Here is a 25,363-nt window from a genome sequence, read left to right as displayed (position 1 = left end):
CATGCATAGAGATAGGATGTTAACAAACTAAAATTTCATAGAATCTCTTAACCCAAAGCAAAAAGTAAACTAGCCACTCATGGCTAGTGAATTCATAAAGAAAATGTAAGGAAAACCTGAGAAAGAATACAAGTTGGAAGCCTCCCTTGGCCCCAAAGTTCTCCTCAGCTCTAAAGAAAAGATTAAAAATGCATGAGAATGCATGAAACACTACATGAGACTCAACAAAAGACTCAAAACACACAAAGAAATGACCCTAAAAACACTACTAAAATAGGGTCATCACTTGCAAGTAAAAAGTAAAATGTGATGTAATTGGAACATAGGTCTAGTGATGACTATGGACCATGAGAACGATGGTACCGTTAGAGACAAACAGTTACTTGCACGTGAGGGTGTTTGTGGGTTGTACGGTGTGTCCCCACGTGATTTGGTTGACTGCGGTCACCTTGTGATTTTGTGGGTTGTACGGTGTGTCCCCACGTGATTGAGGGTTGTACGGTGTGTCCCCTCCGAGAATTGTTCATCTGCGAATGATCGTGATTTGGCCATTGGTGTTGAGGTGGTTGTGTGAAGTGAGGAATCCGTTAGCCTAACTGACTAACCATTGATGAAAACCCATGATCGATTTTTAATTTACCTGTGATGATTATTGAGTATTATGTATTTTGCTGTCGACCTGACCCTTGCGCTACTTGTTTATTTGTTATATGTTGGGGGGGGGGGGGTAGATGGTGTTGGCTACGATCATGGTGACTTCCTGGAAGATGAGCCACGATGATGAGGAGTCCGAACTAGAGCCAGAGGAAGAGCTTCCCAAGGTGACCGACGATCCTTGGAATGAGATTAACCCATCCGACGATGAGTTGTGGTCCCGGAGCTTCACTGCAAGGACCAAGCGGCAGTTCCAGAATGGTCAAGGGGGCATCTATGTGGACTTGAAGACTTCATGGAGGACATGCTCCGGAATGACTAGGGTTGGGTTGAGTGACTTGTACTTTTCTTCTGGGTTGAGAGTACCGGGTGGGCGGTGGACTATTTACTTTACCTTTCTGTTGGATATTTTCCTTCCATTCAATGTAATTTACAACAAGATTTCTTTTGGGATAAATATTTTATACATCTCTGTTGTTTAATGAATTTGAGTTCGCATTGGCTTTTATGTATTCCGCAAGTTAATTTGGTATAATTTTTAAGAGTTTCGCAATATTAGAACTTTTGTCATTTAATTCAAGATTCATAAGTGAATCGACGAAAACTCTTTATGAAAATTGGTTAATTAGTTACTGTGTAACACTCGAGAAATCGGGGTGTTACATTAGTCATATACATGGTTCTAATTTATAATGTATGTAAAATTTCCCCAGGAAACAGGTACACAACACAATTGAGAAATTCTGTTTATTGCAAAACATTAAATAAAATTATCTGAAAATTTTCAATCCATTAGACAAAAGAAAAAACATCTTCAGAAAAACTCCAACTCTGTTCTCCAAAGAAGCAAGAGAGAAAAACTCGAACACATAAAGGACTTAAGGTATTATGACATTGGATAGAGACTAGTAAAATTAAAGTATTCAAGTAACCATGAAAATTAAAGAAATTATCAAAATAAAGGTAGGAGTTCACAAACAAATGACACTAACATATCCATTAAACTGACACTAAAAGAAATGCAAATGTGGCAAGAAGTGAGTGTACTACATCCACACAATGTAATTCTCTCATTTTATCCATTAAGCTTCATTTAGAAATACAAAATGGATTTGTTATCATTTTAGCCTATGTAGAAATTTCTGCTGCAGCGACAACACTCTTAGTTATGGAAAGACCACGGCAATCGTGAGAACAATCAGGGGTATCCTCCTTCCAAATAGAAATGTACACTGCACACCATAGTATAGAACAAACTAAGAAACAAAAAATTCAACATAAGAATTGCTTGCTACAGAGCACCACACACCAGTCTTACCTAATCAAAGTGCAAATAAGACACATGAGCATAATCAACATGATAAAAGTTGTAACTGAAAAATAAGAAAATGAAGCTTTAAAACCCAAACCATCACAACCAAAGTTTTTTATTTATTTGAACCAATAAAAATAGCTCAAGTCAACCTTTACTTACTCATTTCAACCTCAATACTAAGAGTAAGGTGTAACAAATGCTCAGACTAACCATAACTAACACCAACATCTCTGGCATAAATGGCCTTCAAATGCAACTGCAAAAAATTCAAAAAGTCTTAGCACATTAAGGGTACACATAAAGCCGGCAAACTAAAATCAACAAAAATTTATAAAGGAGTTCTTCATTCTGGTAATTTTTTAGACTCTACACAAATTCTTCTAAACTATTTGTCTTTTATTTTTAAGTACAGATAGTCAAAAGACACTTTAGAACTATTGCAATGGATCGATCACCCTGATGCATCATGCACCATAGGACAATTGCCTATCTCATGGGAGCCAAATGTAGATCAACTTTTGAACTTTAATTATCATCATACTTCAGTCTCACATACCTAAGCTATCACTTCAAGGATTACAAAAGGTCACAAATCATTATAATAAAAAATTTATGCTACAAGCATTGATTTGTATGACTGATATGTTGGTAAGATTTTTGATCATATGAACGTAATGTGGAACTTAAGAGTATATCCATAAGAAAAGGAATCTAAATTTATGCATATGTACCGAGAGTACCTGGTGCTGACCAAGATTAAGCAGATTCACCAAGTAATGGAACTGTTGCGTCCTAAGGTATGCCTAAGTAAGAGAAGGTACTGAAAGCAAACTCTAGCAGAGCACTAAAATAGCAAAGATATCATAAAGGGAATATTCTCATTAATTGTCATAAAAGTTGGTTGTACAAGGTAATGATCTTCCCTTTTATAGAGGGGTGAGGTCATGACATGGACTTTTCCTACATTTCCCTTTTATAGAGGGGTGAGGTCATGACATGGACTTTTCCTACATTTGGGCCTGACAACCAGGGCCTAAATTCCTATACATATAAGACAAATCCAAGCGAATCTTCCAGTTGTCACGGGACCACTTGAAAGGGGGCGAGAATCTTCGGTGTTTCATCGATTCCCGCCTTGCCTACTTCCGTTCCACTGGTTGTTTGTTTCGGGCGGGAATGAAGGTCCAATCCCGCCCATTCCAGTGGTCTAAGTCTGCATATCTGCAATGAATGGTAACAAAAGACAAAAGTGGATTAAGGGTTTGCAAAAATGGCCTCAGGAGAAAATTTTATGGGCATTATGTCCACACGGGATATCACTTATAAGCAAAACTGCAGCAGCAAAACATCTAGCAACAGAGGGTGTGATTCATTGCATCAATCTACACCTAAATATTATAAGAGTTCTTTTGCACAGCCAAGAGGAGTATATTACCTGCACAAGATGTTTGCAGAGTAATAAACAGTAAAATTCACACTCAAAATTAAATCAAACGATTTCTTATCATTGTTTTCCAATTCTGCCAAATAGGTGACAATTGGAAAGTTATTATCATGACTAAAAGGTGCATACATATCTTTTCTGTCCTAAACAAAACTGAAATTGACACTAACATTTTTATACACATTTTCATTAACCTGTAATTTTCTGTTTCTTTTTAAGTTTAGTTTACATGAATCTTAACTTTATTCTTTAAAAAATCCTCAATCACAGTTTTGAGAGATTACCTCTCCAAACTTAAAAAAACTAGCCAACATACATATTTCTACAAAACCCTCCAAAATCTCAACCACAACCTTTCCTACAATCTCCACACACACTATCTATCCTACACATTTTTATACACATTTTCATTAACCTGTAATTTTCTGTTTCTTTTTAAGTTTAGTTTACATGAATCTTAACTTTATTCTTTAAAAAATCCTCAATCACAGTTTTGAGAGATTACCTCTCCAAACTTAAAAAAACTAGCCAACATACATATTTCTACAAAACCCTCCAAAATCTCAACCACAACCTTTCCTACAATCTCCACACACACTATCTATCCTACAAGCCCCTAAAGTCTAGTCCAAAAATACCTTGAAAAGGTTGTTTCTCATTTTCCAGAAAGCATCAATCAAATTTCCCAAGTGCATTAATGTAAATATGGGTTTGTTGAAATTACCGATTTATAATTCCACACACACAGTGTTCAAACTATTCACAATTCCACACTCGGGGTTCTATGCTCTAACTAACAAACTAATAGGTATATAAAGTACCCACTGAACACAATATAGAATCTCCCAGTATACAGACTCACAACATGTAAAATACGATCTACGTGTTGAAGAAAAGAGAGATTAAAACTGAATCAAGGGAAATCACTTGAAAATGAAAATAACACTTAACTTGTTCCTGAAAAGTTAAACAAAGACTACTAGTAACACAGTAACATAAGAGATAAAACAACCTCCCAAGATTGATTTTAGGTTATGTCAATCCTTTAAAAGGTGATCGATTTGATCCTGAGGTTTGATCAGCGTGTGGGATTCAGCCGAAGGCATCATCCTCCGATGCGTCCTCACTAAGATAGCCTTTTTCTTTTTCAGCGTAAGGCTCTTGAGTGTGGTCTTGTTCGGTGTCGGATTCAGAATCACAATTCTCACATAAAAGTAAAGAAAGCTTTTCCTCATGGGTTAGATCAGAGTAAATGTTGATGGCACATGGCTTATCAAGGTTCTGTTGGTGGGTGACCCATTCAAGCTCTTTCTTGAAAACACTGAACCTGTAGCGTTCCTCTTGTTCGTCGGCGTATATTGGTCCAAATCGGTGGCACCGGCGTGCAAAATGTTGTCTGGCTTCCTCTTCAGAAAAGAGAAGCACATTGGTGTCTCCTAAATCATTCAGGGTAACTATAACAACAAACAATTAAGATAAGAAAACAATCATGAAATAAATTGTGGTTGTGATCTGATTTAGGGTTAGTTTGTACTATGTCTGAACCTTTAGGATCATCACAAGACATTGGAACTAGAAGGTGGTGAGAGTTGTCTCCTGAATCCTTGTCGTCGTCAAGTTTCAATTTCTTATTCGGTGAAGCAAAATCCTTGTAAAATAAACCAACAACAAAACAACACAACACAGGCAAGCACAGTGGCACACTAAGAATCAAATCCTGAATACGGTCCCTGCATATACTTGTGTTTGAAAGCTTTCACCCAAAGCTTATCAGAATTTTAAGTCAGTTGCCAGTCTGCTTTACCCATGAGAGTAGTATTAAAATCCCCCATATCCTTCACACCTAATGTTCTATCCAAGAACATAAAGTAGAGGTATAGTATCTAAGATGTAAGGAACGTGATGTGAGATTCCTAGAGAGAATGAAAATGTAACCGCTTTTGAGAGAGAGAATAACTGAATTTCAATCTTGTTATTTCACAAATGAGTCAAGAGTCATTTACAATTGGTACCCTTCCCCTATTTATAGGTGTGGAGTTGGGTCCGGCGCCTCTAACTCATCCTAATGGGCCAATTGGGCCTACAGGAGAGAGGCCCAAGTCCCTGGCGCGTTCATCGCCCTAGGCCAGCGCTCCTAGGCGAGGGATCCCGGGGTCTCGCCCAGTCCACAAGACACCGAGCTCGAAGCATGAGAGTTAAGTGTGTCTTTAAACAGTAAAAACAAGACGATGGCCATAAGAAACTAACTAATGTTAAAAACATAAGGTCTGAAAACAAAGAACAATTGCCAACATGGCTTGGTAATTTAAAGCTTTAAAATTCAAATTTTAAACTTCTTGCTGCGTTCCCTTTTCCCGGGCGGCTCGAGTCCACAAGCAGACTTGTGGCGATGGCATTTGGTTCGCTCGCCTCATCACAGTTATGCACGTGTTTTGAATCGTGGTATCTTGATGCACTCAGGAACTATGACACGTCGCACCTGAGGTCTGCAAGATCTCAACTGCTCTCCCGAAACGTCCCCTCGAATCCCCACAAATTCTGTCAGTTTTGGATACTGGGTGCGACTTCCTCTTACTGCGTTATTTCCAATTCCAAAATTTCGCAACTGCAATCATTTTCCCGTTGTTATGGGGCACGATCTCCCACCTTTCTTCCACATTCTCCAACGACTGCCCCCAGCATCCCTTCACACGTTTCCCCTTAATCATTGCCCCTCGCTTATAAAGACGCTGTGTTCCTTACCCTTCAATTTCAATTTTTCACGACGCGCGAGTCTCCCTCTGCAGACCATTGTCTTTAACTTTCACAGCTTCCCACGCGTCGTCCTTCTTTCCCGCGAACCTTCTCAGTGTTAAAATAACCTTCCCTAATTATACCCCTTATGCAATGACACCGAAACGCCGGACCAGAAACTCCAAACGCAATGTCACCGTCGCCACCCCCTATGGTGCGTTCCCCCCACTGATCTGCCCACCCCCGGGGGGAGCTCCACTTGAAGAAGAAGACATTGTTGCCTTTTGAACGAGGACTTGGGAGTCCTTGTCAGCTCTCGCCGTAAGGGCTCTGCCCGCCGGAATGATGCCCAACCAACCGTCTAGTTTAGATCATTAGTCCTCCATTTGTGAAGTTTCTTCGGAATCCGGTGGGTTTTGTCATGAGAAGCCTCTTGACAATCTTATGTATTACGGTGTTTGCTCAGCCGCCGAGCGTCCTTGGCTCCGTCCTCAAGACAACCACGTGGGTGTTCCCCACTTTATCTACGCGTATGGGTACATGTTTACAAGTTTGGGAATCAGGCTCCCCTTTTCTCCCTTTGTTTGCTCCGTGTTTCATAGTATCAATGTCGCTCCTAGTCAACTTCACCCCAACAGTTGGGCTTTCCTACAATGCTTCGAAATCCTCTACGACGCGATTGAGCAAGAGCCTGAACCCTTCTTTTATTTATATCGCGTGTCCGCCCAGCTGTCGCCACCGCGTAGCTGGGTTTCCCTAGAGGCTAGACCCGGACGTCAGCGCTTCAACCCTTTTTGGTCCAGCATCACCGTTGATATGGCTCGAAAGTTCTTCAGGGTCGTGGTGTCCCATGAGTACCCCGAGGTTTTTACCCAGAGGGACGGCACCGCCCGATTCCCCCTCTGTTGGACCCAAGAAGGGCTCCAAGTAATTGACCCGCCTGAGGATTCTTTAACCCCTGAAGACAAAGCTGTCATCAGTTTTCTGGCTAGACTCCCAGTTTTAGACTGCGCTCGTGTGATTGGTAAATCCTTCCCCCTTATTTACTTCGTATTTCCCGTTTCTTGCTAGCTCATCCTAGCCGTTCTTTGCTTCAGGAAAAATACGCCATACCAGCAAGGACCTTCTGGCCGCCTTTGAAACGAAAGGAAACGTCTCATTCCCCCCCCCCCCCGGGTTAACTTGAAAGGCGACAAGACATCCTTGTCGAAAGTCCAGGCGAGTGGGAAACGACCCCTCGGCGAGGAGGCCCCTCGCCCCTCCCCAAAGAGACCACACCCCGTGGTTGATGCTTCGCTCTATGGCGGGGAGAGAACTCCTGTTATCTTCGCAACTTTTTATGAGTCTGGGGAGACTCCCAAGTCGAAGCAGCTCGGTGGACCTTCAAAGGCGACCCCAGCCTCCTCGCCCAACGTCCAAAGCAACCTGGTTGACAGACCCTTCCCCAATACGACGGTTGTCCCGCCGTCGCCTGGTCAAAACTCAGTGCCATCTGCTAGTGCTCCACCGCCGCCGCCGCTGAGTCACGCTACCTCCCTCCCCTCAGGCTTAGCAAGCCAGGGATTGTCGTATTCTCTATCTTTAACACCAGTGTAAGCGGCGAGGATGGATGAGGTAGTTAAGAAGCAGGGTTTGGACAGGTTTTCGGAAGGTGCATTGGCGATAGTGCTCCACGCCTTTCATTGTTACAAGCAGTCCGCCTAGGATGCCGACGAGTTGCGATCAGAGGTAACGCGCCTTCGCGCCCTCAACGCCAAATTTACTGAGGAACGCCAAGCGCTCCTCGCCCAGCTGAAGGCCAAAGAAGCCTCCTTCTCCAAAGATCTGGCCGAGCAGTCCAATCGTGCTGAGGTTAGCTTGGAGTTTCGAGACAAAAGAATTTCTAATTTGGAAAAGGCTCTCACGAAGCTGCAGCAGGAGGTGCAGTTGAAATCCGAGGCGAAGGCGGATCTGGCGGCTTCCAAAGATCAGACCCTTTCTTTGATGGAGACCGATCTGGAAAACCTTCGTTCTGAACTTGCGAAGGGAGACGAGGCTTTATCTACGGCGAAGACTCAAGCTCAGCTCGACGCGAAGGCTTTAAAGGAAGAAATGAGGTTAGATGCCGCTGCCACCGCTGTTTTTGAGCGCGGTGATTAGCGCATAATTGATGCACTTTATGTGTGTCTTTCTAAGCTTCATTATATACATTTTTGTGCTTAATTATTATGACTTAACCATGTTTTAGCCATTAGTGCTTATTTGGATTGTTCATGGAAAAGTGCTTAATTCTACACATTTAGTTTATGTGACTGTTTTGCTAGAACAGGTTGAATTTGGAGTAAAAAATGCTCAAAAGGGGCGAATAATAGTTCTATGGAAAGCTAACTCAAAGCCCTACAACTTCCTCATTCAACATAATTTGAGAATCAACCTCTAACATGGTCAGAATTACCTTGCAAAGTTGCTGTCGCTGATCCTGCGAGTCTGGAACAGTCTGCACTAAAATTATCATATCTTGGTCTACGAAACTCCGAATTATGATCCGATTGAAGGACCGGGAAGCTGACTTAAAGGGCTACAACTCTTATGCCTACACCAATTGAAGATAAAGACATCTTGTGGGACCCGCGGATACCTGATTGTTCAGCAGCTTACTCATTTCTGTGGGCCCAATTTTGTGAAGATTTAGAAAAGATTTAGATAACAAGGATTGTTACTTGGAAAAGAAGTTTATTTATTAGTATAAATAAGTGAGATTTAGGTTTTTGATAGACCTAACCACCAACACACCACCTAAGCTCCTCCTCCCCCTCATATATCTCCCTCTTTTCTAGTATGAGTTGCTAAACTCATTAGTTAGTCTTAGGATTTTTAATATTCTTGTATTTGCAAACTTGAGGTTATGTTCTTAATGCAAATTCCTTCTTAATTAATTCTCTTCATCTCTATTTCTGATCTAGGCTTTGCTTAATTCTGTAGTTTTAGAAATAAGAGTTGATGCATGTTCGCTTAGTTCATGTTAGTTCGTTATTGTTTCTTAATCGCTTAGTTTAGGAAACTGTGAGTTAATTTCCGCTTAGTTAATTAGTTCTCACGAATTAGGGAATTGATAAGGAAGAATTAATCTTTTGTAACCAATGAAGGTTTGTTGCACTTGAATGTTATAATCCGATGACTAACGCTTTCTTTCTTCTGAATCTAATATATATATTTATTGCTTTACTTGTAACCATATCAATCAAAACCCCCTTTGATTTTCTTTGTTGTACTCTAATATCAATTAATACTTCACCGAGTCCTTGTGAGATCGATCCTGGTGTTCAACACCTTGTACTGCATTTAAAGGAGAATACTTTGACACGCACCCGAGACAGTGCGTTCGTCAAATTGGCTTTTTAGAGTATTTTTTTTCCTTTTTTATATGTAATCTACTTTATTTTTTCGTTTTTATTAAAAAAAACAAAACAAAAAAACATTAGTGGTTATACGTAGATTTAATTTGATTTTATAATTACTTATTAGATTATAGGTTGTTTTTCTTTTATATCTTTTATATTTATCTCATATCTTTTATTCCTATCTCATCTTTTAATTCTCTTTGCTATCCTCTATTATTATATCACTATCTTATTTCTTTCTCTATTTTATCTCTCTTTTATTTTATTTTGCTATCTTTTCTATCTTCTTTTCCTTCATTATTATTCTTCTTATTATTACTAGATATTTGTTTTTCTTTACTAACATTTTTTTTCTATATTGTTTCAGATCACGTTCAGAATTATTAGTATTATCTTTTTTTTCCTTTCTTGTTTTTTTTTTTACTAACGTTGTTTTCTTTCCCTCTTTTTCCCTTTGTTTTCGTAACAGGTTTTTTCTTTCTTTTTTTTTAACGTTTTTTTTCACTAACATATCTTCTTTTTCTTTTCGTTAGTCTTTTATCATTACTATTATTTATTGTTCGTGGAGTAACAGAACACAAGTGTTAGTTTGTGGAGTTTTTTGCAGTGATGGAAGCTAAACTTGATAAGCTAGAAACCAGACTCGACGAGATGCTATTTTGTGTTACACAAATGTTGCTCAAGAACCATCAACAAGAGTTTGAGTCCCCTCAATGTTATCCACAAGAGAATTTTGAAAATATTTGCTATCATCTACAAGGGCAATATCAGCAGCCTATTTATGCACCACCATGCTACTATCCGCTAGAGGAATTTTAATATCCTTTTCATGATCCACGTCATTCACAAGAGGAATTCCATCAACCTTGGAATAATCCACCCCAATTTTTGGAAGACCTTTCAAAGCAATATGTAGCAAACCAAGCGCAATTTCAACAACCTCAGCACGAGGCACCTTCCATATTGCAAGAAATTCAAGACATGTTGAATCAAATGTTTGCAAATCTCAATGCGAATGCTGATCAACGCCTACAAGATATTGAAAATTTACAAGCTCTAGTTAATGAGCTAGTTGTTGAGCTGAGTTGCATGTTGAAGCTGAAACTAATTTTGATGTTGAAATTGATACTCATCTTGATACTAACACTGATGGTTCTTGTGATGTTAGTAAGCTTGAATTCGATGCTGCTTTTGATACTAGTGTTGATAGTCCAGCATGTTTTGATTTTGCAGATTCTAATGATGAAGCCAACCAACAAGAAATACATCTCTCTCTGCCACAGAGAACTTATGAGAGTGAGAAGATGTATCCTGGTGAAGAAGAAAATAAGTTGTTGGATGATTTCCAAAAGTGTTTTGTAGGGGATGAAGTTAAGAAGATGGATGTAGAATGTGGATCTAAATTAGCAATTTTTCCACATAAGCCGCTTTTAATTAATCTAGATATTTTTGAAAAAGTTGTGCTTATTGGAGACTCTGTTGATTGCAAGGAGTCAATTTCCATGGAGGACTACTTTTTGAAACCCTTGCCAAAGCCACCAGACAATGAGTTGATTGTTGAATGTACTGATTTTTCATTTACTCTTATTTCAGGTGGTACACATGCTCCAAAAAAGTTTTCACTCAAACTGACCATTGTCATGAGTCATGCTAAAGGTGCTAGAAAGCAGTTTGGGTTTGTTCAGCTTTTTGATGATGAGATCCCTCTAAAGCCACCTGACTTGTGGATTGTTGTTGTTGTGCCTCAAGACTATGAGCTTCCGCTCAATGCAAGGCCTCCACTGGACCCAGGTGATAGCATTTTCATAGCATTACAAGGTTTAATGCCTCGCCAGCTCCCATGATCACGGGTTCTTCTAACCTTTCTCTTTTATTACACTTGTCTAATTTATTTGATGATTTGTGCCTCACATTGTGGACAATGTGTGATTTAAGTGTGGGGAGGGGAATCTTATTTAGGAATAGTAGAACCTCAGTTAGGATAGTTTGCAATTTTAATTTATTTGCTTTGTTTTTCTTGTTTTCAATAAAATAGTTCACACTTTTTCAATGAGTTTTAGAGATACTGAGTTTGTGAGCAATATAACCACTTTTCTATTAAGTTTCATTTCTCTCTTGGATGAAGCTGCTTGTATTTTGAGTTCATCATGATTTGAATTGAGAATTGATTTGTTGGATTCATTGTGTTGTATGCTTGCCAAGTGAGACTACCTTGTGAGATTTTGGACCAAACACTTGAATGGTAATATTTTTGCCATGATCCTCTTCTTTCTTGTGTGATTTTCTCATGTTTATATGCACTGCAGAACTTGACTTGATTCTGACTGAAATTGTTGTTCATGTGCATACATTGAAGTGATAAGGCATTCTTTTTCAATAAGCTACTGGCCTAAAAAGCTAACCTTGCAGGTTTTTAACCTTTGTTTTAGCCCATTTGAGCCTAATATCTCCATTCTTTTGTAGCTCATTACAAGCCTAAGTGAAAAACAATGATGATACCTTACCTTAGGGAATGTAAGAGCTTTTGAATTGTTTTGGGAATTAGTATTCAACAAGTGTGGGGGTGGATTATTTGAATGCATGGTCTAAGTTGCTCTAAAGAGGTACCTTCCTTGTGGATAAATTGTAAGCAAGCTGAAAAAAAGTTGAAAGAAAAAAAAATGGAAATGCTGAAAAGAAAAAAATGCAAAAAAGAAAGAAAAAAAAGAGAAGTTACAGAGTGAAGGAAGATACTCATCGCAAAAGAAAAAGAAAAGAAAGTGAAAGTTGGAAAAAGAAGTTGTGAAAAGGAAGAATGTATTGGGGTTGTGAGTAAGTTTAATTTGAATTATTCCCCATTGCTCTTATTTTTCCTAAGGTCTTAACTCTGAATATCTTCCATAAACCCTTCCTTGACCTTAGCCTCATTACAATCTTGAAAAGTCCTTTGATCTTTGCGTGCATTTGTTCAATTTAATTGGTGTGTTAGAATCTTGTCAAGCCTATGATAGATGCATGTTTTCATGAGATGATGAGAGTTGCTTAAGCATGATTACACACAAGCCTAAACACTTGAGTGTAGAGAGTATAACACTTGCATCAGACTTTGATGTTCAAATTGCAATTCTTGTTGGCTTGGAATGTAGGTGATGGAGTTCTTATTTGTCTAATCTCTATTAAAATGAAGTGATTGTTGTCTTGCTCATAAATCTGAATTTATACCTCTCAAAGGTAAGTGTGAGCTGAGTTTTTATGTTTTAGGAAGTACTTGTTATCAGTGATTTCCTGATTCTTCTTTGAAGTTAAGTTTTGCCCAGGAGTGCAAAAGGTTAAGTGTGGGGGAATTTGATAAGCTCATAATTGATGCACTTTATGTGTGTCTTTCTAAGCTTCATTATATACATTTTTGTGCTTAATTGTTATGACTTAACCATGTTTTGGCCAATAGTGCTTATTTGGATTGTTCATGGAAAAGTGCTTAATACATTTAGTTTCTGTAACTGTTTTGCTAGAACATGTTGAATCTGGAGCAAAAAATCCTCAAAAAGGGCGAATAATATGTCTATGGAAAGCTAACTCAAAGCCCTACAACTTCCTTGCTCAACACAATTTGAGAATCAGCCTCTAACATGGTCAGAATTGCCTTGCAAAGTTGCTGTCGCTAATCCTGCGAGTCTGGAACAGTCTGCACTAAAATGATCATATATTGGGCTACAAAATTCCGAATTAAGATCCGATTGAAGGCCCGGTAAGCTGACTTAAAGGGCTACAACTATTATGTTTACACCAATTGAAGATTCAGACTTCTTGTGGGACCCGCGGATACCTAATTGTTCAGCAGCTTACTCCTTTCTGTGGGCCCGATTTTGTGAAGATTTAGATAATAAGGATTGTTACTTGGAAAAGAAGTTTATTTATTAGTATAAATAAGTGAAATTTAGGTTTTTGTTAGACCTAACCACCATCACACCACCTAACCTCCTCCTCCCCCTCATATATCTCCCTCTTTTCTAGTATGAGTTGCTAAACTCCTTAGTTAGTCTTAGGATTTTTAATATTCTTGTATTTGCAAACTTGAGGTTCTATTCTTAATGAAAACTCCTTCTTTATTAATTCTCTTCATCTCTATTTCTGATCTAGGGTTTGCTTAATTCCGTAGTTTTAGAAATAAGAGTTGATGCATGTTCGCTTAGTTCATGTTAGTTCGTCATTGTTTCTTAATCGCTTAGTTTAGGAAACTGTGAATTAATTTCCGCTTAGTTAATTAGTTCTCACGAATTAGGGAATTGATAAGGAAGAATTAATCTTTTGTAACCAATGAAGGTTTGTTGCACTTGAATGTTATAATCCGATGACTAACGCTTTCTTTCTTCTGAATCTAATATATATATTTATTGCTTTACTTGTAACCATATCAATCAAAACCCCCCTTTTATTTTCTTTGTTGTACTATAATATCAATTAATACTTCATCGAGTCATTGTGAGATCGATCCTGGTGTTCAACACCTTGTACTGCATTTAAAGGAGAATACTTTGACACGCACCCGCGACAGTGCGTTCGTCACGCGGTCGCGGCTTTTTCCTCGCCAAAGCTCAAGTCAAACATCTCCACCCCCGAATCGATCTTCGCTAGATGGGGGCGTTCAAGAGAGTTACTCCCACCGGGTTGGTTGGAATCGATGATCCCCCAGGCTTCGTCGCCGAGCGTTTCCTGAACGAAGAAGATGTAGAGCAAACCAAAAAATGTTAGCAGTTTTTAGGTCAATTTCGCGACAATGATTTATTTTCCTGTTGTTTTTTAATGAGAATTCCAAGTCCCTTTTGTGTTTTGCTCTGCTATGTTTATTTTATTTTTCCCTTGAAACTCCAATCGAGCTTATGCCCTCCTTCTCCGCCGACGCTATTCTTGTTACGAGCTTTGGGCATGAGCACCCCGCCGAGAAGGCTCCTGGCTGTAAATGATGTGAGTCGTTTTCCCTAGAGAGTCCTAACGCTCGCTTAAACACCTCTCCCCAAATTCCAACGGAAGGTTATCGTTGACCACCGGCCGGGAATACTTGTGCCTTTATTGCGAGTCGTATCACTTTTCAAGGAAAACTCCTCGAGAAACTGCTTGTGCAATAACTCCTGGAGACTGAACTTAGTGTATAAATGGTAGCTAACTCATAACAGTCTCCACATCTCATCTGCTTCTAAATTCGAGCATCACAATGGCATTCTTTGAAAGTTGCATCCGTGAATTGAGGAAGAAAGCTTTCGACGAGGATCTATATATCAATGTTAGGCATCCAGAAGACCCTAGCGTCTATCAACTGACCAATCAGTTGCTAGGCATGAGCCTAAGCCCGAGATGGACAACAAACTCAGAGGATTCCTCGCGTTCGTGGAGGAGCTTCAGGATCTATTCCAGCGGGAGCTGGATAATTACGCCGACATTCGAGCGGTGGAGGCTTTGCTGGAGCCCCTGGCGGAGGGTCCTGAGAAACAGGAGGTTCGCCGAAGCTTGGTCCGGTGGGAATACAAGCAGCACCGTCTGGAGCTTGAGAAAAGAGAGTATCGTCGTCAATGTAGGTTTATAAGGAGAAATCCTCCATTTTGAGATGTAATACGAATGATATGAATAAAAATGAGTTTTTTTTTTACATGAATGCCTCAAGTTGTGTACTATTATGAATGCATGAGCAAATGAATAATAATCGGAAAAAACCAAAACGAAGGAGAAAATAAACAGTCGAGGCGAGCGGGTCGCCTGGGCTCGATCGCCATAATAAGGCGAGGCACGCGGGCCGCCACGGATAAGGGCCGTGCCGTCAGGAGCTTCGCCTTTCGTTTCGTCGCCATCTAGCACGTGTTTTCAGTGCTCGATTCCGAGTTTTTGCGTGAGTAGCTTTGAGAGTGTGTCATGTATAACTAGGACTTTCGCTCAGTATTGGACCCAGGCTTTTGTTCACACACATATTTCCCGTAAGAGCAGGTGTGGCCCCACCAGCCTTATTAGGCGGGGTCTTATAGTTTCTCGGGGCCCAATGACCATATAGGTTGCCTGAGACTTTTGGCCTAGTTAAAAATGCTCGCCTGCGTTTCGGGAAGACTTGACTCGTCCATATTTCGGGAAGGTTCTTTGGATAAGAAGCTTACCCGCACACGTCGCCAACAGGGGCTACGGTCAGCGCCAGACTTTCCGGAGCGATCCCCAGACATCAAGGTCGTGTTGGGATCGCCACCTTCAGGGAATTTTTCCCACCAGGCTGCCGTCTTAATTTAATAGTTAGGAGTATTGCTGTGAATATCCTTTTGTACTTGATTTGTAGAAATTTTACATCGAGGGATGCCTCGTTAAAAAACTCCTGTGACGGAGAAAAAGAGTCATCTTTATTTTTGGTCATAGCTTTTCAGTTGTTTCCTTATCGCGTTCAGAGTATCACTCCCAGTACTCCATCCTTCTCGCCCTGTGTGTCAACCTTGTAGTAGAAAGGAAATTGTCCTTGATCATCCTCCCGCTCGGTGCGCCGAGCTGACTTCGTTGGCCCCTTACTCCCGTCCCCTAGTTGCTCACATTTCCTCTTACCCTGATGACACTGCCACCGGCTACCCCTTCCTTCTGCCTCTCTCTTTTCTTCAGTCCGACGGCGAGTTTCCCCTTCTTCTACCTTTAATTCCGCCGCCTCTTCCTTTTCTTTTGGCGTCTGTGGAGGTTTACTGAATGCGGGCAGCCCCCAGGGAGTTGCTTCCTTTTGTTCCCAACTTACCTAGGCGCCCTTCTTGTTCGATGGTGAGCCTAGGTTCAATCGCCAGTACGCCCCTATTGGTTCCATCCATGTCCCTGTTCTCCCGACGTTGCTTATTATCAATACGAGCAAAAAATCCGTTTCGCCCTATCTCCCGGGCTCCCTCGTCCTGACTTCCCTCTTTCCCCAATCCGTTCGCCTTTTTGCTGACCTGCCTTTATCGCTTACCCGTGTCGTTCTGGTTCTGTGCAGCCGGACGCTCTCGTCCGTCTTCAGCTACCTCAACCTCATCACACCTGTGTCCATCGCCGGCTCCCTTCCTACCATACAGGTTAAGACAGTTGCTATAGCATTTCTTCGCCCCCCTCTAATCTATCGCTATTTTCCCTATCCTTCCGCAAAGCAGTGGATACTTTACCGTGAGGTGGGCCGTGGATATCACTGCATGGAGACGATTCAAAGTGCTTCGTCCTATGATGACGTTATACGTTGCCACAACATGCAGGACCAGATACCTTATCCTTAGGAGTCCAGCGTCCTCGCCCACTCCAAAAACTGTGTTCAAATCCACATAGTCGCGCACCCAGACTTGCTTTCCTGAAAAACCTACTAGGTTTCCTATGTATGGCATCGGGTCCTTGTCTGTTAGCCCAAACTGTTCAAACGCGTCCCCGTAGATGATATCCCCTGAGCTGCCTTGGTCCAAAAGCACCCTCTACACATTAAAACCATTAATTCTTATCATTACCACCAACGGATCATCTGTGTAGGCCTTGATTCCCTCAAAATCTGCTGACGATATCACTATATCTGGGTGTTGGCACCCAAATGGAGCTGGATATTCCTGTATCCATGCTGCCTCCCTCGCTTGCTTCCGCCTCGCCGTCGAAGCCCCCTACGGTTGTGTTGGCCACTTCAACTGACACCCCGCCTTCGCCGCTGATAGTTTCCGTAGCTTCCCTTCCCCTCGCCAGACTCATCTCCCACTTACCTGCGATTGGCGCTCGCCGCTGGCTGTCCCGTCGATCTCCGTCTAATCCGCGACCTGTTACCCGTGGTTGTCTCGCCCAGCGATAAACAGTCACTGGTGTTATGGCTTTCCAAGTTGTGATATTCACACCACTTGGACCGGCCCTCTATCTCGTGCAAAGGATCAATTCCGCCCTTGCCATCCTCGCGCCGTTTCCGCAACCGCTGCTTCCGAGAGCAACTTTTCCAATTCCTCGCTCGAGTGCCCCTCCAACCTCCTTTGCTGGCGGGAGTTAGTTTCCCGCCGAGGACGCTTATACCCTACGCTCTCCCTTCCTGGACAAAGTAACTTTCCCTTGAATTTCTTAATGAACTGGCCAACTTCCTTAGCCTTCCGCACATTACTCACTTCCTTATCCCGTACCCGTTGTCTCTCCAGCGACACCTTCGCCGCCCTCACGCGTTTTCTCTTACATGCATCGTCATCCTCTTCTAGGATGTAATCTCTTGTTCGGGCGCGAACCTCCGTCATCGAGCGCGCCGACTTCCTACTCAGCTCGCAACTCAGCTTTCCTACTGACAACCCGCTTTTGAAAGCGCACACGCACGTCTGAGACTCCAATTCCTCGAACTTCGTGGACGCAGCATTGTACCGCTCCACATACTGCTTCAAGGTTTCCCGCTCCCTTTGCCGAAGATCGAACAGATCTTCGACCGTCCTTACGGAGAATTGAATAAGGAATTTGGACGAGAGGTCGCGGAACTTCGCTATGGATCCTGAAGGCATAGTCATAAACCAGGCCACTACCGCACCTCGAAATGTAAATGGAAACATCTTGCACTTCACAGCGTCAGAAGCCATGCTCATCACCATTTCCTCATTGAACTGAAGCAAATGATCTTTTGGATCGGTTTCCCCATCGTACGTTTCCAACGCAAGGTTTCCCATTCCATCCGGTAGGGTCACCTCTCTCACCGCTACTGAGAAGACTCGACTTTCTCAGCGGCTTCAGCCTCCTTCGCCTCTTCATTCCACTGCCTGAGGCGGTAGTACTTCAATTCCTCCTACAAACAATCGTTTTGCAGTCTCTCGTCGCCTGCTTGTGCCCGTCGCGATTTTTCGCGGCGCAGCCTCTCTGTCCTTTCGCATTGCGGCGAAGGATCGTGCTCCTGCTTAATTTCCTTGCTACGCCTTTGGCGGCGCGGTTTCATCAGGATCTAACAGCGGATCAAGAAAGCAAACGAAGAATCGAGGACCAAAAATCCACAAACCGAAGAGAATCGCACAGAAAATCGAGCTTCTCTAGATCAAATCGCAATCCACGTAGTCCGGGAATCCAAATCTACCGTTCCCACAGACGACGCCAATTGTTCTATCCAAGAACATAGAGTAGAGGTATAGTACCTAAGGTGCAAGGAACGTGATGTGAGATTCCTAGAGAGAATGAAAATGTAACCGCTTTTGAGAGAGAGAATAACTGAATTTCAATCTTGTTATTTCACAAATGAGGCAAGAGTACTTTACAATTGGTACCCTTCCCCTATTTATAGGTGTGGAGTTGGGCCTGATGCCTCTAACTCATCCTAATGGTCCAGTTGGGCCTACGGGAGAGAGACCCAAGTCCCTAGCGCGTTCCTCGCCCTAGGCCAGCGCTCTTGGGCGAGGGACTCCGGGGTCTCACCCAGTCCACCTAAGCCTCTCTCATCCTCCTTGGCTGCTTTACCCATGAGAGTAGTATTAAAATCCCCCATATCCTTCACACCTAAGCCTCTCTCATCCTCCTTGGCTGCTTTACCCATGAGAGTAGTATTAAAATCCCACATATCCTTCACACCCAAGCCTCTCTCATCCTCCTTTGCCATTGCAACAGTGCTCTAATTGACAAGATGCCATCCCTCTGAGCCATTGTGCTTAGACGGTTAAAATAACTAATTAAAAGGTGGGAGGCCTATAACTCTGAATAAATACAAAATAATATATTTATTTTATGTTGTATGTGTTATGGAAGTGAGTTGGCGTAATAGTACATTAGGCACTACATTCCTTAAACAAATGGTTGACAATTTGATTCCCCAACTCTTGAAAAATATTTATTAGCCAATATCCTACTGCTTAGTGCGTTAAGAATGAGGTGAAAGATTAGTCTCAAACTGTACACTTACCAAATTGAATTTGTGTTGCGGTTCGATTCTAAAATCAAGCAGTACGATACAGTAAATAAAATGGAGAACAATTCGATTCTAAAACTCAGCAGGACAGTTCAGTTCTAGGTTAAGTGCACCGGTTTTATATGAACAGCCAGTCCAACTCTTCATAAGTTCAAATCTTGTTTGCAATTATTGGGTTCTCTTCTTAATAATAAGATGGGAAGCCATTCAAATTCATCCTCCAACGTACATCTTATAAACTTCTATTCACGATAGCTCACAAAATGATTGATTGATTCTTTTACATATCCAAGGTACTTACCGTTACAATGTGCTCACCGGGGGCAGTGATAATGCTACAAGACAATGTTTTTTTGATGGGGAAAACGGGGCTAGAGCCCAAACAAGAAAGCTAAGACCACAAGACAATGTACTAAAAGAAAACTAAAACTGACACTAACATTTTTATACACCGTGCCTAATCTATTTTATGTTTCTTTTATAGTTTAATATACATGCTTCTTAATTGTATTCTTTCAAAATCATCCTCACCCATTACCAGTTCTCCCAATGTATAGTCCAAAAATGTCCAAGGTTACTCATTTTACAGAAAGCATCAATCAAATTTCCCAAGAGCATTAATGTAACTATGGGTTTGTCGAAATTACCAATTTACAATTCCACACACACAGGGTTCAAACTATTCACAGTTTCACACACAAAAGGGTTCTAACTAACAAACTAAAGAGTATATAAACTATAAATAGCCACTGAAGAAGAAGAAAAATTCTACCCGTATCCAGCCTCACAACATGTAAAAAACTATCTAGGTTTTGAAGCAAAGAGAGATTAAAATTGAATCAAGGGAAATCACTTGAAATTGAAAATTTAAATTAAAACATACCTTAGCTTGTTCCTGAAAACAAAGACAACTAACAACAACAACAACAACAACAACAATAATAATAACAACAACAAAAGCCTTAGAGAAGTCGGCTAAGACTACGAACACAGTAACATAAGAGATAAAACAAGCTCCCAAGATTGATTTTAGGTTATGTCAATCCTTAAAAAGGTGATCGGTTTGATCCTGAGGTTTGATCAGCATGTGGGATTCAGTCGAAGGCATCATCCTCCGATGCGTCCTCACTAAGATAGCCTTTTTCTTTTTCAGCGTGAGGCTCTTGAGTGTGGTCTTGTTCGTTGTCGGATTCATAATCACAATTCCGACAGAAAAGTAAAGAAATCTTTTCCTCATGGGTTAGATCAGAGTAATCGTTGATGGAACATGCCACACCAAGGTTCTGTTGGTGGGTGACCCATTCAAGCTCTTTCTTGAAGACACTGAACCTGTATTGTTCCTCTTGTTCGTCAGCGTACATTGGTCCATATCGGTGGCACCAGCGTGCAAAATGTTGTCTGGCGTCCTCATCAGAAAAGAGAAGCACATCGGGACTCAAACTGATGTCTCCTAAATCATTATGGGCAACTGGTTTGCCTTTGTTCTGTTTCTGTAGGTGGGCGATAAATTCAAGCCTTTTCTTGAAGTTACTGAACCTGTAGCGTTCAACTTCTTCATCAATGTATTCTACTTCATTCTCCTCGCAAAAGGTTTGGAACTGTTTTCTTGCTTCTTCTTCAGAAAAGAGAAGCACATCGGGTTTCAAACTGTTGTCTCCTAAATCATTCTGGGCAACTAGAACAACAAACAATTAAGATAAGAAAACAATCATGAAATTAATTATTCAAGTTAGGTTTAATTATTTGGCAAAAATAATGAGGTTGTTATCTGATTTAGTTTGTACTATGTATGTACCTTTAGGATCATCACAAGATATTGAATCTGGAAGATGGTGAGAGTTGTCTCCTAAATCATTCTCCTCAAATTTTAATTTCGTATTCGGTGAAGCAAAATCCTTGAAAACTAAACCAACAACGAAACAAAACAACACAGGCAAGCAGCATATATAAGAAAACATAGATGAAATAAAGAAATCCATGAATTGTTGTGGTTTAGGGTGGCTTGTATTGTACCTGAATCGTGTTTGTGATCTGAAAGGAGCGTGCAGATGGGTCTGGAATTGGGGCCGCAAGACATCGTCAGGCGGCGGTAGAGATGGCAGAGAGGGACTGAAGGGAGGGTTGAGAGATCACGGGGAGGAGAGCGTGAAAGCGGAAGAAAGAAGAAGAATGGGTTTTGACGCGCGATTGATATTGAACGCGCCGGCGCTTGTGAAAGACTGTTGCTTTTTCTGTTTTCTTTTTATTCCGTGAGTTTGAAGTTCCTTATGGGTATACCTCAAGTTTCCTATCAATAAAATTAACTTATACCTCAAGTCATAGATAACTTTTTTTTTAACTCCTAGATATAACATAACCCATGTACCCAAAAAATAAAACATAACCCAACGCAAGAAATTAATTATTTTCTTTCAATACGTCGGAAAAATAAATTGCACTTATATTGATATGAGTGCCCCGATTATATGATAGGATGAGTTTCGCAATATTTGTATACTAAATGGGTATGACGACCCATGACCCAAACAAGTCAAAACCCAAGATATAAATGAGTCACCCACCCAAGCGGTGGGGATCTCACTTTTTACTCATTCTGCATTCTCTCGATTCTTTCTTTGAAATCTTCATTGTTGGGATATCTCAATGACCTCCGAAACCACAATCAGTCGTTCCAGACTCAAATTGTTGAACTCAATCAAATTCGAGATCCACGAGAGGGCGATCGAAGAATGAAAGAAACGGCGGTGGATTTCGAACCATTCACCGAGGAAATTGCTAACACAACCGAATAATTTGAAGACTTTAGTCCTCGATTCATACTATGGGGATACTGATCCCAAAGATCATTTGGTGTACTTCAACACCAAAAGGTCATGCCAATAATGTTGTTCAACACGTATTTAAAAAATTAAACACGATAGAAAAAATATAAAAAATGTCTTGTGTACGCCGATAAAATACTCTTATTTCATCTGTGCATGGCGCGGCGAGATGAATACTACTAGTGTTATTTATTTTGATTTGTCATTTTACATAGATAAATAAAATCTTTATAATTCTTTTATTTTCCCTTAATACGTCTAGCATGTAACTTATATTTAAAAAAATAACTATAAAATTGTTTATTACTATTTTAAGGAATTATCTCTCCAATATGTTTGGAACCGTAATAGGTTGTTTTTCACTTTTCTTTTATATTCTATTTAAATTTGTTATATCTTTTTGTAATCTTCTATTTTGAACTAGCATTTCAGGAATTTTTTTTTTTTTTTTGGGCTTAAAAGCATTTGTTGCCCCTGATGTGCAATTGACACCCCTCATCTAGACCCTATAAGTGGCAAAACCAACCAGTTGAGCTACATAGATAATTATTATAATTAGCAACACAATTTTATTTATATCATTTACGCTCCTCTTAACCTATACCCACATCTTCTTCCCAGCTTCAACCCATTACATTCGAACGCAGATTCTCATTATCAAAATCCATAGACAAGAAAAAATGGCGTGCTCTGCAGCTTCCCTCTTTGAAGCTAAACCTGTACCCCTTTTCTCTCCCAAACCAACCACCTCTCTCTCCATCCCAAACTCCCTCAACCCTTCTCCACCAAACCCTTCTCCCTTCATCACCAAACCCTTCTCCCTTCTTTCAGGATTCAGAACAATTTCTCCACCATGAAAATGAAAATGCTTCTTCATCTCGCTTCCCTGATTGGTCCTATACCCAGGACCTAATTCCATTCAATCTGTTCGATTCCAAGCCCAACCTAGCGAAACCCTGATCGAGATTGGGGAAAACACAACACAAACCCCAATCAACCAAACCACTGGCAGTAGCAGCAGCTGCTTCACCATCTCAAATCCTATTCTCATAACCTTAGAAAATTAAAGGAAAAATAAAAAACCCTTTCTTACTCCTTCCTACAATTTCCACCACCTTCGATTTCAAAGACTCTCACTTTCCTTTCTTCTGCTGTGATGGGATCTCAGCCTCTGGAGAATGAAAATTGAAAACTGTTCTGGAAAGGGAAAAATGCAGAAATGAAAATTGGATTGATTCTGATGGAAAATCGGTTTCTATAGGTGGGTATGAGGAGAATGAAATTGAAAACTGTTCTAGAAAGGGAAAAATTGTTGGATTCAGATAAAGAAAGAGGGAAATTGCGGTTAGATTATAGAAAGAGAAAGAGAAACTGGGCTAAGTTTGATTTTTTTCTTAAAAATGGGGAAAAATCTTGATTGTGAATTGGGAATTGATCTTGGGGAGATAGGAATGAAGTGCCAGAGTTGAATTGGTGCTGGCAACGCCATTGGTGTGGTTAGTGTTGATTCAGAATTAGCACGTGACCATCTTTTTTTGTTTTTTGTTATTATAATCCACGTGGCAATAAGAAAAATGAAAAAGAAAAGCTACGTCAGCCCCTCCGTTAGTTTTCTAACATCAAACTGACGGAGGGGTACTCGCTACACTTTTCAGTATCATTATGCATCAGGGGCAAGAAATGCATTTAAGCCTTTTTTTTTCAATATTTTAATCAGAAGATTGTAATTTTATGAAATCTGCTTAATTATATGATGGTTTCAAACTTTCTCATAGTATCTTTGACGTCTCCTATTTTTCCGTGGCCGTTTCTTCACATTCAGCTTTCACCCTCTCCTCCTCATCTCTCAACCCTCCGGTCCCTTAACGCCGCACCGCATTAGTGAGTGAGCCACCTTCCTTCCAATGGCCTCCAGACCCCTCGCGCTCCTGGTAGATCACAAAGAAGATGCAGGTACAAACCCTAACGTTGATGGTGAATTTTACTACAAAATTGCATGCAATAATTTCATATGTTTCTTATCTTGGGTGTGTTTAATTGTTGTTGGTTAGTTGAGAAGGATTTTGAAAAGAAATTAAAAGTTGACGACGACAAGGATTTAGGAGACAACACTCACCTTCCAGTTCCAATGTCTTGTGATGATCCTAAAGGTATATAGTACAAACAAATTAAACCCTAGCTAGGTCATGAGTTCAAAAAATTAATTAATTAATTTCATGTTAATTTTCTTATATATCTTGGCTTGGCTTCTTACTCGTTGTTGTAGTTGTGAAGAATGATTTAGGAGACAATAGTTTGAAACCCGATGTGCTTCTCTTTTCTGAAGAGGAAGCCAGAAAACAGTTCCAAACCTTTTGTGAGGAGTATGAAGTAGAATACATTGACGAAGAAGAGGAACGCCACAGGTTCAGTATCTTCAAGAAAAGGCTTGAATGGATCGCCCAGCAACAGAACAAAGGCAAACCAGTTGCCCATAATGATTTAGGAGACAACAGTAGTTTGAAACCCAATGAGGATCTCTTTTCTGAAGCCGAAGCCAGACAACATTTCCAAAGCTGGTGCGAGGACTTTGAAGTAAAATACGTTGACGAAGAAGAGGAACGCTACAGGTTCAGTGTCTTCAAGGAAAGGCTTGAATGGATCACCCACGAACAAAGCAAAGGCGAACCAGTTGCCATGAACAATTTGGCTGATCAAACCGAGGATGAAATTGTTTCTTTACTTTTTTGTAAAAATTGCGATTCTGAATCCGACACCGAACAAGACCACACTCAAGAGCCTCACGCTGAAAAAGAAAAAGACTATCTTAGTGAGGACGCATCGGAGGATGATGCCTTCGACTGAATACCACACGCTGATCAAACCTCAGGATCAAATGGATAACCTTTTTAAGTGATCAACACCATTACACCAATATTGTAAAAGTGCATCTTGTCAAGAAGTGAAATAACCAACAATATGAATAAAATTTTATATATTTGCATAGATTCGGTTTGGTTTAGCTTGGTCCAGTTTTGACAATCAAATCCGATCTAATCCAATAAAAAAAATTCAGTTTTTTTTTTCTTTCAATTTTGGATCGTTTGATTGAACTTTGGTGTTTTTGATCGGTTTTCGGATTTTATAGGATTGGATCGGTTAGCATGAATTGAAATAGGAACAGGAATA

General features: G+C 40.6%; 2 protein-coding genes across 2 annotated transcripts; both read right to left on the bottom strand.

Moving 5' to 3' along the window:
- Positions 1 to 4,258: 4,258 nt before the first annotated feature.
- On the bottom strand, positions 4,259 to 5,180 carry LOC130732200 (uncharacterized). The gene is made up of 2 exons (XM_057584306.1): positions 4,959 to 5,180; positions 4,259 to 4,867 (listed from the first exon to the last, which is right to left on the bottom strand). Exons 1-2 carry the CDS (start codon positions 4,978 to 4,980, stop codon positions 4,506 to 4,508), a joined length of 384 nt encoding a protein of 127 aa, XP_057440289.1. The 5' UTR covers positions 4,981 to 5,180; the 3' UTR covers positions 4,259 to 4,505.
- A 15,027-nt stretch (positions 5,181 to 20,207) lies between these two features.
- On the bottom strand, positions 20,208 to 21,639 carry LOC130727638 (uncharacterized). The gene is made up of 3 exons (XM_057578826.1): positions 21,387 to 21,639; positions 21,169 to 21,276; positions 20,208 to 21,048 (listed from the first exon to the last, which is right to left on the bottom strand). The coding sequence occupies exons 1-3, from the start codon at positions 21,448 to 21,450 to the stop codon at positions 20,468 to 20,470; spliced, it is 753 nt and encodes a 250-aa protein (XP_057434809.1). The 5' UTR covers positions 21,451 to 21,639; the 3' UTR covers positions 20,208 to 20,467.
- Positions 21,640 to 25,363: the final 3,724 nt, after the last annotated feature.

The sequence above is a fragment of the Lotus japonicus genome, chromosome 1 (assembly GCF_012489685.1).
Source record: "Lotus japonicus ecotype B-129 chromosome 1, LjGifu_v1.2".
Classification (NCBI taxonomy): domain Eukaryota; kingdom Viridiplantae; phylum Streptophyta; class Magnoliopsida; order Fabales; family Fabaceae; genus Lotus; species Lotus japonicus.
Note: the sequence above shows the minus strand (reverse complement) of the source record. Positions and strands in the feature narration are given on the sequence as shown.

Bases quoted from the DNA above. Each gene is read 5' to 3' on its own strand.
- LOC130732200 (XM_057584306.1), bottom strand. From the start codon at position 4,980: ATGTCTTGTGATGATCCTAAAG. The intron at 4,868-4,958 runs GTTCAGACATAG...TTGTTGTTATAG, and splicing joins GTCTTGTGATGATCCTAAAG to TTACCCTGAATGATTTAGGA.
- LOC130727638 (XM_057578826.1), bottom strand. From the start codon at position 21,450: ATGTCTTGCGGCCCCAATTCCAGACCCATCTGCACGCTCCTTTCAGAT. The intron at 21,277-21,386 runs GTACAATACAAG...TTGTTGGTTTAG, and splicing joins AGATCACAAACACGATTCAG to TTTTCAAGGATTTTGCTTCA. The intron at 21,049-21,168 runs GTACATACATAG...TTGTTGTTCTAG, and splicing joins ATCTTGTGATGATCCTAAAG to TTGCCCAGAATGATTTAGGA.